General features: G+C 44.4%; 1 protein-coding gene across 3 annotated transcripts in view; it reads right to left on the reverse strand.

Annotated features, from left to right (window-relative positions):
* DERA (deoxyribose-phosphate aldolase) overlaps positions 1-20,692 on the reverse strand; it is a 92,330-nt gene that overhangs the window by 59,782 nt on the left and 11,856 nt on the right. For 2 of the 3 annotated variants that reach the window (XM_084636420.1, XM_084636421.1), the window contains exon 2: positions 14,723-14,820. In XM_084636420.1, coding sequence (XP_084492546.1) covers positions 14,723-14,820 — 98 coding nt within the window. Of the gene's footprint in view, positions 1-8,742; positions 8,885-14,722; positions 14,821-20,692 lie in introns of those variants that run through there. The other variant, XM_084636422.1, reaches the window with a different exon arrangement.

The raw sequence follows: 20,692 nt of genomic DNA on the forward strand, positions 1-20,692 counted from the left end.
ATTAGTAAAAATGTTAAATAAGATTGGTCCCAATACTGATATCTGAGGAACTCCACTAATAAATTCCCTCCAGCCTGACTGATCACAGTTCAATATGACCTGTTGCAGTCTCCTCTTTAACAAGTTCCTTATCCATCTTTCGATTTTCATATTCATCCCCATCTTCTCCAATTTCCATAATTTCCCATATGGAACTGTATCAAATGCCTTACTGAAATCCAGGTAAACTGGATCTACTGCATTTCCTTTGTCTGAAAAAATCAGTTATCTTCTCAAAGGAGATCAGGTTGGTCTGGCATGATCTAACTTGTGTAAAACCATGTTGTATTTTATCCCAATTACCATTTAACTCTAAATCCTTAACTACTTCCTCTTTCAAAATGTGTTCCAAGACCTGGCATACAATTGAGGTCAAACTAACAGGCCTGTAGTTTCCCAGATCATTTTTTCCCCATTAAAAATAGCAATTCTCCAGTTAACTGAGTCAACCCCCGAGTTTACAGATTCATTAAAAATCCTTGCTATTGGGTTTGCAATTTCATGTGCCAGTTCCTTTAATATTCTTGGATGAAGATTATCTGGGGCCCCCAATTTAGTTCTATTAAACTGTTTGAGTTTGACTTCCACCTCAGTTGTGGTAATTTCTACTTCCAGATCCTCACTCCCATTAGCCAACCTACCACTATCCCTAAGATATTTATTAGCCTTACTAAAATCAGTGACAAAGTAGTTGTTTAGATGTTGGGCCATACCTAGTGTGATGCTGTATAAAAAGAAAGATGACCATGTTTACGCTAAAGTATCACCACTGATCTATCGCCAGTGTTGCACAGTTGTAATAAATCTTATACGAAGTATGCCGTGTAAGATATCATTGGAAAAGTTGTGATCTGTTGAACAACGCTGTTTTGGTGCAATCCGTGTATCATCATTGTATAGGAAGTTATGAATATATTTGTAGCTCAAACATGTTGTGTTTCTGGGTAACACCCACAAGACAGATTTATATTAAGACCAGCCAGCCATATGTTGATGGGCCATTAAGGAGAACCAACTCTTCCAGTGGGCTCCTCCCAAAGATGCTTCAAAGAGCCTATGGACAATGGAGGCCCAGTGACTCAGCAGGGCTCTTAAAACATGTGATCCCTGAGTCCATGTTTCAGACAGTAACTTTCCATGCACATAGGCTGAGAATATAAATGGAGACTGTCAGATCATCCACTGGCCATTTTTCTGCTCCCCATTTCTGGACTGTGATTTCTAACAAAGGGAACTTTTAACAAGGGACTGAGGACTCCAATAAGACAGTTAATTTTTCTGTAATTGGTGTTCTTTGAGATGTATTGCTCATGTCCATTCCATATTAGGTGTGTGTGCTTGGCATGTACACTGGTGCCAGATGTTTTTCCCTTATCATGGTCCCCTAGGGATACTGCTAATCTGTGCCTGGTTTCTCTTGATCTTTGCCAGGGCCCAGCTGATGAGTGGAATCAGATGGGACGTGTACATCAGGCTCCCTGACCATGACAGGAGGAAGGCATCTGAGAGGGATTCCTTGCTTAGACCCTGTTGAGAACAAAACTGGTGGCATTTCCTGTTCTGTCTGGTAGTGAACAGGTCCACTTGGGGAATTCACCACCTTTGGAAGATCATACAGGCTACCTCTTTATGGAGCGACCACTCAAGATGAGAGGAGAAGTCCCTGGTGAGCTGGTCTGCCAGTGTATTTCTGACTCTGGGAAGGTGACAAGCTTCCAGGTGGATTTCGTGGCTGATGCAGAAGTCCCACAGACAGAGCGCTTCCTGACAGAGAGTTGAGGAGCGCGCTGCCCCTTGCCTGTTGATGTAGAACATCGAGGCTGTGTTGTCAGTCAGGACTCGTACCACCTTGCCCGACAGGTGGGGCAGGAAGACTCCGCACGCCAGCGGAACTGCTCGTAGCTCTTTGACATTTATATGTAATCGCGCCTCCTCCAGGGACCACATCCCCTGTGTCTGGGGGTTGCCGAGATGTTCCCCCTAGTGAGGTCCAAGGCGTCCAACACCAATTCGATGGAGTGAGGAGGGTTGTTTCGGAACCCCTTCTAGGACTGTCCCGCAGTCGGTCCACCATCTCAGCGAGGTGACTATCGCCTGGAGAATGGTAACCATCTTCTCTAGGGGGTTTTGGGTCTGTGAATAGACTGTCACCAGCCATTGTTGCAGGGGCCGCATCTGGAGCCTGGCACGGCGGACCACATAAGTGCAAGCTGCCATCTGGCCCAGCAGGCACAGACAACCCCTGGCTGTAGTCAGAGGGAACGCGGAGACTTCCATGATGAGGTTCGCCATCATTTGGAACCTTGCCTGTGGCAGAAACGCTCTGGTGCAGGTGAAGTCGAGGACCGCGCCGATGAACTCTATCCTCCGCACTGGCACTAACGTCGACTTTTTGTCATTCACCAGTAGGCCCAGAGAGCAGCAAGTGGCTTGAAGCACCACGATGTCCCTTCAGACTTGACGACTGGCTTGCCAAAGGTGGCTCCAGGTCTCGAGGTACGGGTAACTTTGGATACCCCAGCACCTGAGGTAAGTCACTACCACCAACATGCAGTTGGTAAACACCCTCGGCGCTGTCGCCAGGCCAAATGGGAGAATCGAAAACTGGTAGTGGTGGGGCCCCACCGTAAACCGGAGGAAGCATCTGTGTCCTTGAAAGATCACTATGTGGAAGTATGCATCCTTCGAGTCGAGGGCGGCATACCAGTCTCCCGGATCAAGGGAGGGGATGATAGAGGCCATAGACACCATTTGGAACTTTAGCTTCTGTAGGTACTTGTTGAGGTCTCTCAGGTCCAGGATGGGCTGTAGACCGCTCTTGGCCTTTGGGATTAAAAAGTACCGGGAATAAACCCCCATGTTCCTGTACTGTAGAGGAACTTTTTCCACCACACTTAGCTGTAGTAACCTCTTTACCTTCTGCACAAAGAGACCCTCATGAGAGGGGTCCCTGAAAAGGGATGGGGAAGGCGGGTGGGAAGGGGTAGTAGAAAGGAACTGGAGGGTATAACCGCATTCCACTGTGCTGAGGACCCAGTGGTCCGAAGTTATAGTGGTCCAAGCCTGGAGGAAAGGGGAAAGGTAGTCAGATAACACAGGGAAAGATGGATCCGGGAAAGAGTCTGGTAGGTCGCCCTTGGGCACACCCTCAAAACAACTGTTTGGCCCCCTGCTTATTACGGGTTGAGCCCCACTGGGCAGAGGGTGGAGGCGGGTGGCTCAGGCGGTGCTTGTAACCCTTGGCTCGTTTATAGGGCTGGTCCTGCCGAAGCTGGCTCCCCTGGCCCTGAGGCTGCTGTAGTTTGAACCGCTTATATGCCGGGGCTGGGACGTAGAGACCCAGGGTTTTCAGGGTGGTGCGGGGGACCTTGAGGCCATGCAACTTGCTGTCTGTTTGCTCTGCAAATAGGGCCCTGCCGTTGAAGGGCAGGTCCTGCAATGACTGCTGGGCCCTGGTGGACAACCCAGAGAGGAACACCTGGTTATGTGACTCACCACATGGAAATAGCTGAAGCCAGGTGTGGGCAGCAGCATCTGATGCCTCCTGGAGGACTGCCTGGGCCGCAGTCGTGCCCTCATCAAGGATGGTTCGGAAATCCTCCTTGAAAGCATCGGGGAGCCACCCTTCAAACTTGGCTTGCCACATACTGAAGTCATATCGGCCAAGGAGGGTGGTTGGCTACCCTCAGCTGAAGGCTGGAAGACTAATAAACTTTACATCTGAAAAGATCCAGCCTCCTCAAGTCTTTATTTTTGGCGGTGGCCCTGGGTTGTCCCTGCCTCTCCTTATGGTTAACTGCCTCAATCACAAGGGCACTGGGGGCTGGGTGGGAGTATAAGTACTCACGCCCTTTGGTTGGCACAAAGTACCTCTCGGCTCTTTTAGAGATAGGCACCAGGGAAGACAAGGTCTGCCACAGGGTATTAGTGATCTTGGAGACCCCTTCATGAAGGGGTAAGGCCAAGGACCAGAGGACGTCAAACAGAGTCCAAAGGCTCTTCCAATTCCTCTGCCTGATGCCCCAGTTTAGAAGCGACCCTCTTCAAAAGTTCCTGGTGCACCTTGGTGTCATCCTGAGGAACTGGATGAGGGGGCCCCGTGATAGCCTTGTTTGGCAATGACGATACCAGTGCCACCTCCACATCCATTGGTGGTCCAGCAGCTTGCTCCACTGGGTCCTCCTGCACCTGCAGGGTCTTACCGCCTGAAGCCTCGAGCAACGGAGTGGGACAGGATACTGAGGCTCCAGCACCAATCAGGCAGCCTGAGAAGGTTGGGTGAACTTCCAGGGGTTCCATGGGTACCATGGTGCCAGCCACTGCCTTGGGGCCATGGGACAGGTTTTGGTGCTGATAATGTAGTCGGCACCACTGGTACCCGGGCTTGTCCTGCAGTCAGGGAACCTTGCTCTGAGCCGGAGCTACCAGCAGAACGGTTGGTACTGGGCAATGAGGATCGGGCTGAGCGGTGGCTCTTGTCCAACCAGTGCCAGTCACTACATGCAAAGCTGACCAGTCCGAGCAAGATTGTCTTGGTTGGGCTCTCAGGGACCAATGGCGTTCAGTGGATCTGCGCCAGATACCGGCGATCCACGCCTCACGCTACTCGACCAGTACCGGGACGTCAAACGGGACTGGAAGCTACTACGGGCTGGTTGCTGGGAGGATCGCCCTGAGTAGTGCAATCTCCTTCTTGGAGATGGGCAATGACGGCCTGGCGATTGGCGGTCTCTGGTGTCTGATCGGTACCGGACCCTTGGAAACTGTCGGGTCTGGTCCCAGAGTTTCTGCCAGGTGGCACATGCCACAGAAGGTCTGCACCAATCCACCGGCAAGGTATGCCTTGAGTCCCTTGATCGCTAACCCTGGTGCAGGGACCGAAGAGGGCTCAGCTGAGCCTGTCTCTCTAGTCCTAAGGCATGACAGCTTCAGGCGGGCGAGCGATGGCAGGACATCCCTCTTGATGGGAAATGGTGCTGCTGGGGCAGGGACAGACGTATAGGTCCCAACGCGGGCTTTCCTTGAGACCAGGATACCACTGGAGCCAGTGTGGGTGGCACCAAGAGGGTCAGGATCTCCTGAGCCGCTTGAAGGGCTTCAGCCGTCGACAGCACCTGAAGCTGGCCTGGGCCCGCAATGCTATCTGGGGTCCCAGGCAAAGTATGGGATGGGCTGCACTGCTCGACCTAGGCTGGGGCCCAAGTTCCCAATGGGGGCATTGAGCAGCCTGGCATGGGTCATGGCTCACCCCCCGCCCTCTCCTTTCCCTTCCGGGAGGTAGGAGATCTTCCCCTCAGTCTTTTTTGGCTTCTTGACCGGAGCTGTGGAGGGGGACTGGTGCTGGCTCATGGATGGCGCCAGTGGAGCACTGCACACGGAGGCCGCGATGCTTGGTGCGGAGTTGGACCGCTACTCCGGTGCCAGAGTGAGGGCCAACTCCATCAGGACTGCTTTCAGATGGATATCGCGCTCCTTCTTCATCCTAGGTTTGAAGAACTTGCAGATACTGCACTTGTCACTTATGTGCCCTTCGCCCAAGCATCTTAGGCTGCTGGTATGTGGATCACTGACGGGCATAGGCCGTTTGCATCGATCACAGGGCTTAAAGCCTGGAGACTGGGGCACGGGGACTGGGGTAACTAAGAACTACTAACTATATACAACTATATTACACCTTAGAGACTAACCAATTTATTAGAGCATAAGCTTTCATGAGCTACAGCTCACTTCCTCAGATGCATATCGTGGAAACTGCAGCAGACTTTATATATACACAGAGAATATGCAACAATACCTCCTCCCACCCCACTGTCCTGCTGGTAGTAGCTTATCTAAAGTGATCATCAGGTGGGCCATTTCCAGCACAAGTCCAGGTTTTCTCACCCTCCACCCCCCCACACACAAATTCACTCTCCTGCTGGGCTATCACCAGCAGGAGAGTGAATTTGTGTGTGGGGGGGGGGGGTGGAGGGTGAGAAAACCTGGATTTGTGCTGGAAATGGCCCACCTGATGATCACTTTAGATAAGCTACTACCAGCAGGACAGTGGGGTGGGAGGAGGTATTGTTGCATATTCTCTGTGTATATATAAAGTCTGCTGCAGTTTCCACGATATGCATCTGAGGAAGTGAGCTGTAGCTCACGAAAGCTTATGCTCTAATAAATTGGTTAGTCTCTAAGGTGCCACAAGTACTCCTTTTCTTTTTGCGAATACAGACTAACACGGCTGTTACTCTGAAACTATATTACAGGTTTTTCAAAGGTCTCAAGAACTGAGAACAAAACAATGCTAGAAGTTCCAGCACCATCACTGGTGGCACGTAGGAACTAAGGGTTGGGGGGAGTCACAATCCTATGAGGTTATGAACTTAAAAAGGTATGTAAAGATAGAAAAATAGGTCTTACAGGGGACATCTCTGGTCAGGAGAGGAAAGATTTGCTCATGGAATGTGACCAAAAAGTAGCAGCAGAGGCAATCCAGATGCAGATCCGGGCAAACAAGCAACAGTTTGAGCATGAAGGAAAAAATGGCAGCACTTCAAATGAAGGAGAAGGAGGCTGAGAATGCAGAGGAAAGGGTATACCAGAGACACCTAGCAGAGGTTGAAACTGAAAAGGAGGCTCATAAAATGCACATGGAAGAGATACAAGCCGAGAGAGAAGCACATCAAAAAAAGGTAGAGGCTCACACGCTGCAATGCCAAGTCCTGAACAGGCAAAGAGAACAGCCTGTGGATACTTCTCCTCTCAACAGAGACTGGGATAAAACCTGCCAAATTTATAAAGAATCTAAGTATCTTGAATTTTTATCTACATTCTGTGGTGTTCATAAAATTCCAGAAGAAAACTGGATGCCAATTCTCTTGACCAAATTGACTGGCAAAGCGAGGCAAGTGTCTAATGAAATGGGCTGGAGGAAGCTTTGAATTATAAAAAGATTAAAGCAACTATATTGCAAAGGTTAAAATTACTCCTGAGTCCTATAGGTTGAAATTTAGTAATCTTAAGATGTCTGATAATGTTACTTATGTGGAATGCACACACAAACTGCTTGGTTATGTTAAGAAGTGGGTCATGGGAGCGGGAGCATATGATGACTTTGGTAAACTGTTGAATTTAATTACTCTAGAGCAGTTGTTTAGGCTGACATCAGAAGATGTTAAGGCTACAGTTTGTGATAGGCTGACTCAGTTTTAAAAAGCAGCAGAAATGATGACAAATATATAGAAAATAGGACTCGTGAGTGTAAGCCCCAGGGGAAAGGTAATCCCTCTGCATCCCAATTTAAAAGGGCTGAAAGGTTTGAGAATAAACCTAACCCCAATTTTGTTAAATAACCTCATAAAAGTCCAAAACATAAAACCTCTCACTCTAACAGGAAACAGGTGATCTGTAATCACTGTGGGACCCATGCCATATAAAACCCAATTGCCCAAACCTTAAAAACACCCAACAGTCTGCACCCACGAAACCCGCCTTGAGTGCTAATGATGTTAAATACAGTGCTAATGATGTTAAATACAGAGGCTAACCATGTAAGCACTAACACTGCCACCTGGCGTGCAAATGCTGTCTCTTAGTCTGAAAGGAGATGGAAAAGGAAGGGAATGACCCCACAAATTATATTAATGCAGAGTCTTTGGATGGTGGCAAAGAATTTATTAACAGCGCAAAAGTTAATAACGTTAGATGTGTAGGATGGCACGGTTAAGCATCTGACATTACTTTAGTTAAGAGAAGTCTTGTCAGAGCAGGACATTTGTTGCCAAATAAAAGTGTAAATATTTTGGCTCTCTGAGTTCTCTGTGAAAGTACTTTTGGCCAAAATCCACCTGGAGGGGGAAATTTTTAAAGGTGATATTGTGGTTGGTATTCGCGATTTGCTACCCACTGATATCTTGATTGTTAACAACATCGTAACTATATTTAATCAAGCTAATATCATAACCAGGTCACAGGGAAGGTATGGCTTTGATGCAGCTGGTGTCAGTGAGGAAAACTGTGAGCAGGCAAAGAGTGTCTCCCAGTTTATGACAGTTGAGAACTTGTCTGATATGATTCTGAGGTGATTCTGGACTTAAATTAAACACAGGAAGAATTTGTTGCTGCTCAGAGTAGTGCCCCAGCTGAAGAAGGAAGGAGAAGATTTTTTATGAAAAATGGATTTTTGTTTAGGAAGGCTCCTTCAGGGAAAGAGGCTTCCTAGTGAACTTGTGAATGAATGGATAGCTGTGCCTGAAGAGTGCAGGAGAGAATTGCTCCAATTAGCTCAAGAATCATTGTCTGTTGAGAGTAGCAGTGTACCCACTGAAAAGACTGTCTCCATTACTAACTGCTAGAGTTTTTCAGCTGAGCATAGCTCCACTGACTTAACTCTACAGAGCACCAGGAAAGGTGGCTTAGCGAAGGTTTCAGAAGGGGAAAATGGAAAAAGAATTTTTGGGGCCTATTAAAAACGCCCTGTAACCAGTTGGCTTTGCCCAACCAGCATTCTGGAGTAGTACAGTTGTTGGCACATGGGTATTCCTATGCTGATTCTTTAATGGAAAATGCCCAGGACAGGGAGGCTGATGCAGCACCTGTCCATCTGGCTTGTGTCTCAGATCCAGAGGGTAGGGTGGGTAACTGACTTTTCAGAGCAGAGCAGCCAGGCAGACGAACCCTCGTCGGGAACACAAAGGGTGGTGGTAGACAGACTCTCACCTCTAGACCCTTTGAATATGTCCTAGTGAGCTCAGGCACATCTGATTCCATGTGGAAGCACAATTTAATAGTTGAAAGTCATCAGGACACTGATTCGGACATGCAGGTGGAAATTCTCTTAGAGAGAGGCCAGTCTCTGAAGATTCAAAGTAGATTCAAAACGAAGCAGCCAGCAGTATCTGTGAACATGCAAATTAACAGGCTGGGAGGGGGAAGGGAGCTTTGCCACTTACCCAAAGAAAGCTGCTGAGAGGATGCTGCTGGAAATGGCCCACCTGATAATCACTTTAGATAAGCTATTACCAGCAGGACAGTGGGGTGGGAGGAGGTATTTTTTCATATTCTCTGTGTATATAAAGTCTGCTGCAGTTTCCACGGCATGCATCCGATGAAGTGAGCTGTAGCTCACGAAAGCTCATGCTCAAATAAATTGGTTAGTCTCTAAGGTGCCACAAGTACTCCTTTTCTTTTTGCTAGAAACAGACATTCCTGGTCAGCAGCAGAGTTGTTTACACAAGAAGGCTCAGATTACAACCCTACAGGAAGTGGAGAAGGGCTGGGTCCTGAAGGTGAGGGCCACAAATTAATCCCAAGAAGGTAAATAGGCTTTTTACATGTGCACAACCATGATGTTGGGAGACAGCTCCACAGAAGGTCTGCTAGTATACAAGATTCCCCTACATCCTTACCTCACTGAACACTCAAATACCACAGCCCTCAAGATATGATTGAATTAAAGGCATATGCCAAGGGAAATACTAAGATAAAGGAAAACCTAGTGACTAGTTATGGTGCTAATGATAAACCTTGTTTTTGATCACACAGTTTATCATAAGCACCATAATTTTCATTACAAATGAACGTTTACAAGTATTTTTATACTATGCTTTCTGCTTAGACAAAAGAAAAGGAGTACTTGTGGCACCTTAGCGACTAACCAATTTATTTGAGCATAAGCTTTCGTGAGCTACAGCTCACTTCATCGGATGCATCCTTTTCTTTTTGCGAATACAGACTAACACGGCTGCTACTCTGAAATCTGCTTAGACAGTTTGTCTCTGAGGTTAGTTTGTTCAGTACCCTTCTTGAACCTCTGCACAGTGATACCTTAGTATAAACATAATTTTTTTTTTTTTTAAATACAGCATCACACTCCGAACGCAAAATTGATGTAGGAATGGGTATCCCGGACACTGTTGAATACATCCTAAGAATTTCCCATTCTTTGTAAGGACTGTTATGGGGGCCACAATGTTACTGAACCCCTTTACAAATCTATTGTAACAATTAGCCAGACCAATAATGGATTGGACCGGCTTCTTTGTTCTAGGGGCAGGCCAGCTTTTGATGGCCTCTACTTCTAAGAGATCAGGGCATACCAACCTCTTGCTCATACTGTGTCCTATATAGGATACTTTTGCAAACCCTAGTCCGCATTTGGAGACCTTGGCAGTGAGGTTGAGTTCCTTCAGCTTTTGTAACACAATTCTTACGATTTATGTGATCTTGCCAGGAGTTACTGAAAACAGCTAAACTGTTTATACAAGCTCTGGCAAATGTTTGTAATCCATTCAATACTTTGTGAACCAGTATAGTGATTTTATGGGCTGACAACTATGCCACCTTATGATAGAATACACCACCAGTCTGAGGTATATGCCCTGTATTCTAGCAGTTTGACCTGAGATTGGTGCTTTTACCGGTGTTCTATTCCAGATGGAATGACACCTAGATTATCTTTAATCTCCACCCCATCCTCAGCATTTAGTAGTCCCACTTCTTCTTTCCTTGTTTTGTTCTTATTTATATGGCTATAGAAACTTTTACTATTGGTTTTAATTCTCTTTGCAAGGTCCAACTCTGCTTGGCTTTTGGTAGTTCTCACTTTATCCCTACTCTTTCTGACCTCTAAGAGGTAGCTTTCCTTGCTGATCCACCCCATCTTCCATTCCTTGTAGACTTTCTGCTTTCTCTTAATCACCTGTTTGAGATGCTTGCTCATCCAGCTTGGTCTCAAACACTTCCCTACAAGGTTTTTCCCCTTGCTTGGGATTCAGGCTTCAGATCATTTCTGCAACTTTGACCTAAAGTAATTCCAAGCCTCCTCTGCATTTAGATCCTTGAGTTCTTCAGTCCAGACCACTTCCCTAACTAATTCCCTTTAATGTTTTTAAGTTTGTCCTTTTGAAATCAAGGACCCTAATTGCAGATCTATTTATTTTTTGTTTATCCTTCCATTTAGTTTAAACTGAATTAGCTCATACTCCCTAACACCAGCTCTTCTAGGAGGTCCTCACTACTCACCAGAACCAAAATCTAAAATGGCATCACCTCTTGGTGATCAGCAACTATTTGGTAAAGAAATCTGCCAGCTATCACATCCAGGAAAATCTGGACTCTACTATTATTAGTAGCACTTGTCCTCCAATCTATATCTGGGAACTTAAAGTCTCCCATAATCACTCAATTCCCAGTAATACTTATTTCATTAAAAACATTAGAGGTCTCTCTCCATATCCAAATCGGATCCTGGTGGTCTGTAGCACACCCCATCTGTTGATCAAGCACTATCCCAGGAGACCCACTACTAGCTTTCTTCCCCAAAGTGATTTTAGCCCAAACAGACTCTGTCTTATCCATTCCGTTACTTCTAACTTCTTTCCAGTCTACCTCATCATTACATACAATGCTACTCTACCACCTTTACCTTTATTTCTGTCTTTTCTGAACACCACATACTCTTCAATACCTGTACTACAATCATGACCACTATTCCACCATGTTCCTGTTATTCCTATAATATCTGGTTTCACTTTCTGCACCAGTAGCTCTAGTTCCTTCGTTGTGTTACCCAGGCTCCTTGCATTGCTGTACAAACATCTTAGTTGTTTCTGTTTCCTCACCTGACTGAGTAGTCATTCTGCTGCCAGTATTGCCTACCTGACTGTTAGCTTCTTTGGTATCAGCACTCTCTCTCCTCTTAATGTTCATTTTCCTACCCACTGCTGTTACTTTCTCATTGCTGTATCTTTTCTTACCTGATTTTCCTTCTGCTCAATATTAGAATCAGGTGTGGAGATTACATGAGCATCTCCCCAAAGTTCCTAGTTTAATGCTCTTTCTATCAATGGTTCCAGCCTCCATCCCAGATGTCTATTTCCCTCCCTACTCAAGTGGAGTCCATTCCATGAGAACCGTCCTCTGTCCATGAATGCCTCCCAGTGGTCAGACATCCCGAAGCATTCCTAATAGCACCACTGAGCCACCTGTTGAGCATCATAATCTTGTCTTGCTTTCATTTTCCTCCTCTAGGGACAGGCAGAATTCCACTGAAGATCACCTGAGCCTCCGTTTCCTTAAGCGTCTTCCCCAGCCTGGCATAGTTTTCCTTGATGAGTTCCAGCGAGAATCTAGCTGTCTCATTTGTTCCCACATAAAGTCAATCAGTAGATTCTTTCCTGCTCCCATTAGGATCCTCTTCAGGATCAGGCTCACATCCCATATCTTAGCTCCTGGCAGACAGCACACACCCTTCTGTTCTCCGGATCAGCTCTGGTGACAGACCTGTCTGTTCGTCTTAGCAAGGAGTCACCAATCACACAGACTTGCTTTTTCTTGGTGATGGTGTGATTCTCCAGACTTCCTCCTGTTCTTTCTGGTTTCAAGTCCTCTTGTCTTTTATTCTCCCTTGCAATCTTCTGTGAGTCTTCCTGTATCCTCCTGGGGCTCTGAACTCTGGGTATCTCCACTGGCTCTTCCCCTCTTCTTATGACTAGCCGCTGTTCTCTTCTTCCTTGTCCTCCCTCCTTCAGTTACAGCCCCTTCTTCCTTTTTCAACTCAGCAAACCGGTCCTGAGCTCTATTTACCCTTAACTAGCCAGTCCTTTCCTCTGCCTGATTCTCATAGTCACACGCTTCCACTGGCCACTTTCCTCACCCAGCAGTCTCCACTCCAAGTTCTTCAATCCAGCTTGCATCTGTGAGTCTTGGCTTTTCCCTTCAACCTGCTCTTGCCTTCTGTCCATCACCAGCTTGGAACCCTTCAAAACTCAACCATAGTTTTCACCTGCATTTCCAAGCCTCATATCTTCTCTTCCACCAGCTCTGTCAGGCGGCACTTCATAAAAAGCAAGCTCTTTTCAGGTACCTGCTCAGGAAAATGTACATGCCACAGTTTCCATATCTGGTCATCCTCATTTGTCTCTTCCATTCCTTGGATCACTACCACTGCTGCCTCTGTAGCTGTCATACCCTACCCTCCTAAGCACCTTTCAGGGAAAAAGAAAAAACAAAAACAAAAACAAAACCCCAAAACAAAAACCCAACAAACCCAGTTTGCTGGCTCCTGTGCTGCTGGCTGACTGCTTGCCTGCCTTTATAGGACTCCTGATCAGGAAAGCCCCGCCCCCTAATCAGGGTTCTGCTTCCCACACAGCACACTGCCTCCTACCAGCCTCTGCAAACTGAACAGAACAAAACAAAAACCAACCCCACCCCCCAAAACAGAAAAAAACACACAACACACACAAAACTCACTCACTGCCTTTAAGGTACAGGGGCTTGCCCAATCCTCCCTTCTCCTGCAACAGACCTCCCACTCAAACTCCCCCTGTTTACAGCTCTGTTTGCTGGCTCTTGTTTTATACCCACTTCACACAGGTACAAATGAAAGGGAGTAGAGAATCAGGCTCCAAGCATCTAAATGTTCTCTAGGTTAAGAAGCACTCCAAGATTTTTTTTTTATCACTACTGGTGTTTCTCAGCCTAACGCTGGGGGGAAGCTTCCAACCTGCCTTAAACTTGCTGTAACAGACTGGAGAAAAAATGATGGTTTAAAAGTGTGTTTTTGAACTATTAACGTTATGATTGTTAAACAGTTCTTATACCAGGGTAGAAAGCGGTCTTACAGATTCTTTCACTGGGTTTTCACATTGATAGCACCAAATGCATCCTGATGTAAACAGAGAACTTTCACTGTGATCCATGGGAACTGTGCTCACTTACACTAGGGCTGAATTTGGCCTCTAGCATCACAAGTTTTGTCAAGAGGGCTGCCACCAGCCATAAGCTCAGAAATGCCAATTATAATGTAACAATTTCCTAATTCAGTGTTTAAAGTTTTCAGTTTATTCCTGGAGATAAGCCATTTTTACCTATCTATGAATTTTTAGACAGCTGCCCTGAGCAGAATAGGTGCAGTTTTTCTTTAAGACACTACCACAACTTTCTATGGGTCAAGTTCTGCCCCCCAACAGGGCTCCCACTGGAATCTCTGAAAGTTGTGCGTGTATTTGAAGGCAAAATTTGGTCAAGTCTTAGGACACTCTTGCACCTTGCCAGGTTTTCTATCATGGGGTCCAGTTCAATACATTTTATGCATGTTAAACATTTATTAATGCAAGTAGCCCCTCTGAAGCCAGTGGGACTCCTGGCAAAATACTGCTCAACATGCATAAGAGTTGCAGAATCAGCCCCCTTAACATGCATGATGTACTAATTTCTTTACCATGAGTCCCACAGTAAATTGAGTATTTTGAATTGTACGTAACTAGTTAAGCAAAAATCACCCATTTGGGATAGTTAAGGAAAAAAACCAGTTAGGTAGGTCAAACTTGACAGGGACCACAATTATATCATACAGCTTTAAAATAAAAAAATAAGACTTTGTAGAGAGATCTGTCTGGGAAACAGAATAAATATGCTAGGATGGTAATATACAATTTAATCCACTCATGAATAAAGATGCCTGCAATTCATTTGTAGTTTGGCCACTCATGAGTTATCAGGTTTTTAACTTTTTTGGATAAATGCATTATCTTATTCCAACTCATCATCAAATACAAATTATTAAAATAAGACATGGACAACCACAATCTTTTAGGTTTACATGCATCTTGAATGAAATTCAATACTACAGTCTAGAGAGCGAAAATGACTGCTTTAAATATACAGGAACAGAATGCTTAAAAAGAGCACTTACTTGCCAATCCTTTTTCACAGTTCTTCGTGACTGAATTTGTTCTGCATGCCTTATAACTGCAGGTTGATTCACTTGCACTCTTGAGATCGAGCCAAGGTCTACGAAGAAGACTCTCATTAGTTTTAGTGTATTTTTAATATATTTTAGTGGTATTTAAAAAGGAGAGGTCCTCCTTATAATTCAAGTCCTTTGAAGGCCGCTTTGGACTCATGTGTCCCTTTAAGGGCTTAAAGGCCTTTCACCAATCCAAAATATTAAAAACCCTTTAACGTGACACCTTGTCAACACTTATTCAAGGGAAGAGTCTGTGAATCAGATGTATATACTGAATTTTTGTTTCTCTTTAAAACTTCTGAGTTAATTTAATGGTGTTGAAGGATGGCAGATTGCTAGTCCTGGACTCTGAAATCTTCTATGCCTATAAGAAGTACAGCACAGAAATGGCGGTTCAGCTTCCTCACACTGCCCACCAGTGTGCTTCACTAACCCCTCACTTGTCCCTTGAGGGGCAAGAGCATGCCCGTTCAATCTTTGGCTGCTCTCTGCTCAGGCTGCCAGTTATAACCAATTGTGATGTGGACACTTGTCTCCTGGGTTCTATACTCATGCCATCACCTTTCACCAAAGCTACCACACAACGCCTGTGATGGTAAGGAGTTTGGGTCACTATTGTCCTAGGCGAATTTAAACGAGGAGCCTACAGATCAGGCCCTGTATTTATCAGTTTCTAAATCATCCATTTTTTAAACACACACACACACACAGACTCTCTCAAAACCTGTAAGATGCTACATACTCCCTAAGAGGTGCTAAGCACTCTCAGCCCTTAAGGAAATTGAAGGCAGAACATTCAAAAGTGGGTACTGAGTTGGATGTTGTGCATCCACAAACTGCAAGTGAAGTCAACAGGAGCTGTGGCTTCTCCCCACCTCTGATAGTCAGGCCTAAACTGTTCCAAGCTGAGCACCAAAAATTGGAGGCACCCACAATGAACATCCACTTTTGAAAACAGGCTAACTAGCAAATGAGAGCTGAGGGCACTCAGCACATTCCAGGATTGAGCCTTCTACATCTTCAACTTTTAAACTTCCAAGGGCATGACAATGCAAATGTTTGAATTAATGTTCACTTGTGTACATATCCTCTTGATCAAGTAATGAGTCAATGATGAAACTAAAGGCGGACAGATATAAGCAAAGAAAAATAATCTATAAATCTATGGTCAGCTAAACTGCAACTAGTTCTTCCTAAATATCTCTTGACCAGGGAATTAAACCCTGTGCCTGAAGATAACTTACCTATGGACAGTGCAACGATTCAAGGGTAACATTTCCAAAAGTGACTAGTGATTCCGACTGCCTCCATTTTTTAAAGCCCAAATAGAGGTACCTTGAAGGGGCTTAATTTTTCAGGAGGTGGGTGCTCTGCACTTTCTGAAAAATCAGGTCCCTCTGAAGACTCTTAGGTTGGACACCGAACAGCTGATGCAACCAAAAATCACAAAGCACCTTTAGAAACCTTGGCCCAAGTCTTTTTCCTCATGGGACTCTAGGATTGACTATGACTAGCTAACCCATTTTTAAAGTTGTTAAACCTTATCGATGTTTGTGTTTAAAATCATGTTAGTTCAAATATATGAGACAATGCATTTTTAAGCACAACCTGTTTTCCTAATTTAGATATGACCTGGGACTTGCTGGAAGCTCAAGGAGGAAACAAGTGTGACTGGAAAGTTAAGGACAGATGTGGTGGGAACGCAGAACAAACGCAAAAAACTAAGGCCTGGTCTATGCTAAAAAGTTAGGTTGACTCAGTTATGTTGCTCAGGGGTGTGAAAAATCCATACTCCTGAGTGATGTAGCTAAGGAAACCTAATCCCCAGTATAGACAGCACTAGGTCAGTAAAAGAATTCTTCCATCAATCTAGAAACTGCCCATGTAGTGTTTTAACTGCGTTTATCAGCAGAGTAACTAGAGACATCTGTACAGAGCTAACACCATGCAAAATTTTAACATCCCACCATGCCAACATTTTCTTACTACCATGTATTTATTTACAGATAATTAAACAAGCAACAAAGACAGAGAGAAAATACTGGCTGCAAGCAGAGAAATCAAAATGAACCAAGTGTGTTAGATGTAATTCTAGAGAACAAATGATCATTTACAAATTTGTAAAGTTTCCATCAAGATTATAGCAGCATTCACCATACACATCCACTTATGCTTTAAAATCAGAGTGGAAGGAATTTATGTAATTGCAAACACATTTTATAACAGAAGAACCTCAATGATTCTGCATGGGCTAAGTCAAAAACCTGCACATTCTGTTTCAAAGGAACAGCACTCTGGTCTCGCCCCACATCTCTAAAAATATTGGAAAGGGCTATAGCTATATGTTCCTATAACCTGGGGTTGGTGGTGGAATTTTCATCCCTTTAAGAATTTTTGACAAATGAAATGCAACCAGAAGACCTTTGAACATGCACATATAAACAGTTTAACTATAAGGTAGCTGATCCCTTAGGGCTTGTACACATTAGCACTTACTTCGGTATAACTTTAAGTCTCTCAGGAGTGTGGAAAAGTCACAATATATGTTACACTTACCTAAGTGCTGGTGTGGACAGCGCTATGTCAACAGGAGAAGCTCTCCCGCCGACTGGAGCACCCATGGGGGGAAAAAAAAAATAGTGGGTATGCTGCACTCACCAGGCACAGCTGTTTGGCTGCACCCCCAATCAGCTGCTTGGCAGCGCCCCCAATTAGCTGATTGGCAGCTGGAGGAGGGCAGAGAGCACATAGGGGCCACAGGGAGGGGGCAGGAAGAGGCAGAGTGAGAGCAAGGCCTTGGGGAAGGCAATGGAAGGGGCGGGGGGCCCTTGGGGCAAAGTAGGGGTGGAGCACCCACCAGGGAAAAGAAAAACTCAGTGCCTATGGACAGGAGCTCTCTGCACTAGCAGCGCTTCAAGGGCGCAGCTACATCGGTGCAGCTGTAGCAATTCTAGCGTAGACTATCCCTTACAAAGACCTCTGCATCCTCTGGAGCTAATCTGATGTTGAGACCCTGAAGTGATCAGTGTTCCTGGCTTCCCAGAAACCATTATATACAACGATTGACTTAGTCTACTGATAGGAATTAAAACATGGATCTGTGTCAGAGTTGTGATTCTCCTCCTACGTGCCTAGTGTACAGGCAGAATCATTAGACCTTGCTGCAATTTATCAAGACTCCTGATAACTTTACTACGTACTGGGGGCAGCATGACCTTTCAATCCCTTTGGAAGACTTGATCAAGTCTTTTAGAAGCTCAGTACTTTGTCTGAAATGTTTCACCTCTTCTCTAATAAGACCTACTGTCCACAGTTACTCTGGCGCTGGGCGGCAAACAGTGAAGAGTCCCCTTTGTTCATGATATCTTGATTCTTTCCAGACTCACTCACTGTGTTCAAGGCTACGAAAGACAACTGAGTTGATCTGTCAGAAAATTAACTTTGTATCACTTCTTCATGGAGCTAAAACGTCTGTCGTAACACAACTGCTTGTATAGAATATGCAAAGCATGCAGAAGAGGAAGAATTTGAATGTTAAATCCAATTTGTTACAAATCAATAATTCTTTCCTTTTGTGCTATCTTATGCCATAAACCTAAATCTGACTGAGCATGAGTCTACACAGCCAAAGCTGTCCACAGGTTAGCCTACCTAAGTGACACAATAGCAGTGAAGACAGCGCTGCAATGACCTCAGAGTGGGCTAATGAGCTGAGTACATACCCAGGGACCATGCAAGGCTTGTGTTACCCGCACTGCATGGTCTTCACTACTATTGTTATCTACACTAACTGGATTCAAGCATGTGTGTCAGCTGGCCTGCACACAGCTTTTTGCTGTGTAGACAAACCCTCCGGGGGTAAGAAGAAACTTCCCCCACGGGCAAGTTATTCCATTATTATCCACTTTGGAGTCTTTAGCAACTTCCTCCGATGCATCTGATACTGGGCATTCTTAGGGACATGATACTGTACTAGATGATCTAATCTGGTTATGGCAGTTCATATGGTCATAGTTAACCCATGGGTCAAAGCTACTGAGGAACTCTGGGTAACTTTCTCTGGGAGGGAGAATCACAGACATATATTTGAGGAAGTAACGAGCATGTTAACAGATATATTTGGTTTAAACAAAAGACACAACTGAGTCTGTGCCATTCGAGAGATGGCTGGACAACTGGGGAAAACCAACAATCCCATTAAGGGAGTCTTCTGTTAACTCATGTTTTCAGCTTTCCCATTCAATACCCCTTTAAAAAGTCATCTGCTCATTATCATTATTACTACAGCACCAAAAAAGCATGCTGGGTGCTTACCAGAACAAATAAAACAAGAGCCTAGATTTTTACAGATTACAATCCTGAGCGAAGCGATGCCTAAATACTTTTAAAAATCTGGACCAAAAGCCCTGCCAAGAAGAATTTACAATCTAATATTAGACATGAGAGGGTAACAAAAAATTGTAAGGGATGTGGTGTGGAAGGACAAAGGTTATGGTAATAAGCAGGAGCAGATGGAGACTCCAATGCAGCACAGATCCTTTCTTCAAGCACACATCTCTATTAATTAAGAAGGGGGTGGAGAAGAAAAAACAAATAAATATGTATCAGCATAATCATCTCTAAATAGATTTTCAAAGTTTGCCATGTGGGATCTTACCAGACCTTTAAACATAAATGTCTTTAGTCAGAAAAAAAATCAGTCTCAATCCTAACTTTTGTCTATTAAAATTCAGAACATAACCATTATTTTAAAACAGAACTGTTTGCCTTGGATTTTTCCCCCCACTTTATGATTGAGCGAGTCTGGCTAGGGAAAACTATATTTAATTAGGCTCATTAACCTTGCAGTGTGAACACTCTTTTTTTTTTTTCAAATAAGTCATCTGCTAGTCATCTGCATAGTCATGTGGCTTCAGGGATAAAAGCAATTAAAGCAGCTACATTACAGCTAATTAGCCAATATTCTGTAATCACTCTCTTAAAGTTTACTTTTTCCTCTGAAGACATCTGAAAACCTTCAAAACCGTAGTTAAAACTTTAACAGGAAAACCATTCCCTTTTGAATTGGCAACACAAATCCAATAATACTAAGCTATTCCTTCAGTAACAAATAAATTAAAAATCTGCTTCAATACATAACTTTATAAATACCCAAGCTACATAACCCACTCTTTTTTTAAATACAGATTTGCTCCTGACCAGAAGTTGGACTTTTATTTAATCCCTTTGAACAGCTAAATTGAATGCTTAAAAATTAAAATATTTTTTTAAAAGATAGTGTTTGCATATTTTAGTGGTAAAGTGAGAAATTCAACTAAGCATAGTCCAAATCCAGCCTCCCACACTCATTTACATAGGCCTAATGAGTTCAATAGAACTACAAATGTAAGTAAGAGCTCAAGGATCAAATCTCATAACGGAATGTGTTAAATTGGCTACCATTTGAGGTTTGATTTTTTGAGTTAGAAACTATGATCATATGTGATATTTTGGGTATCACCTAAACCGTAAGGGGTTCTGTCACTACATGCATTGTAACTCTGGGGGCCTATGTGCTGTGCAGTGGTTGTTCAAATTTCTGACACCAGCGTTACTTTGAACAGCAACAGAACCTAGTGAAAATGTCCCTGCAATGGTGACTGTCAGAGAGCATTTTCTAGAATTTATTGACATTGACGATACTACAAGAGCTGGTATGACAAATGTGCTTCTTAAAAAGCTGGAAGATACAGGAATTGCAATAGCTGACATGAGAGGTCAGGGCTACGATAATGGTGCCAACATGAGAGGAAAGAACAGAGGAGTACAGACACGGATCCGAGAGTTAAACTCTCAAACTTTTTTTGTCCCTTGCAGTTCTCATTCATTGAACTTGGTGATTCTGTTGCTGTTAAAAATGCACCATTAAAGTCATTT

The sequence above is a fragment of the Lepidochelys olivacea genome (genome assembly GCF_965140295.1).
Source record: "Lepidochelys olivacea isolate rLepOli2 genome assembly, chromosome: 1".
NCBI classification, from domain to species: domain Eukaryota; kingdom Metazoa; phylum Chordata; order Testudines; family Cheloniidae; genus Lepidochelys; species Lepidochelys olivacea.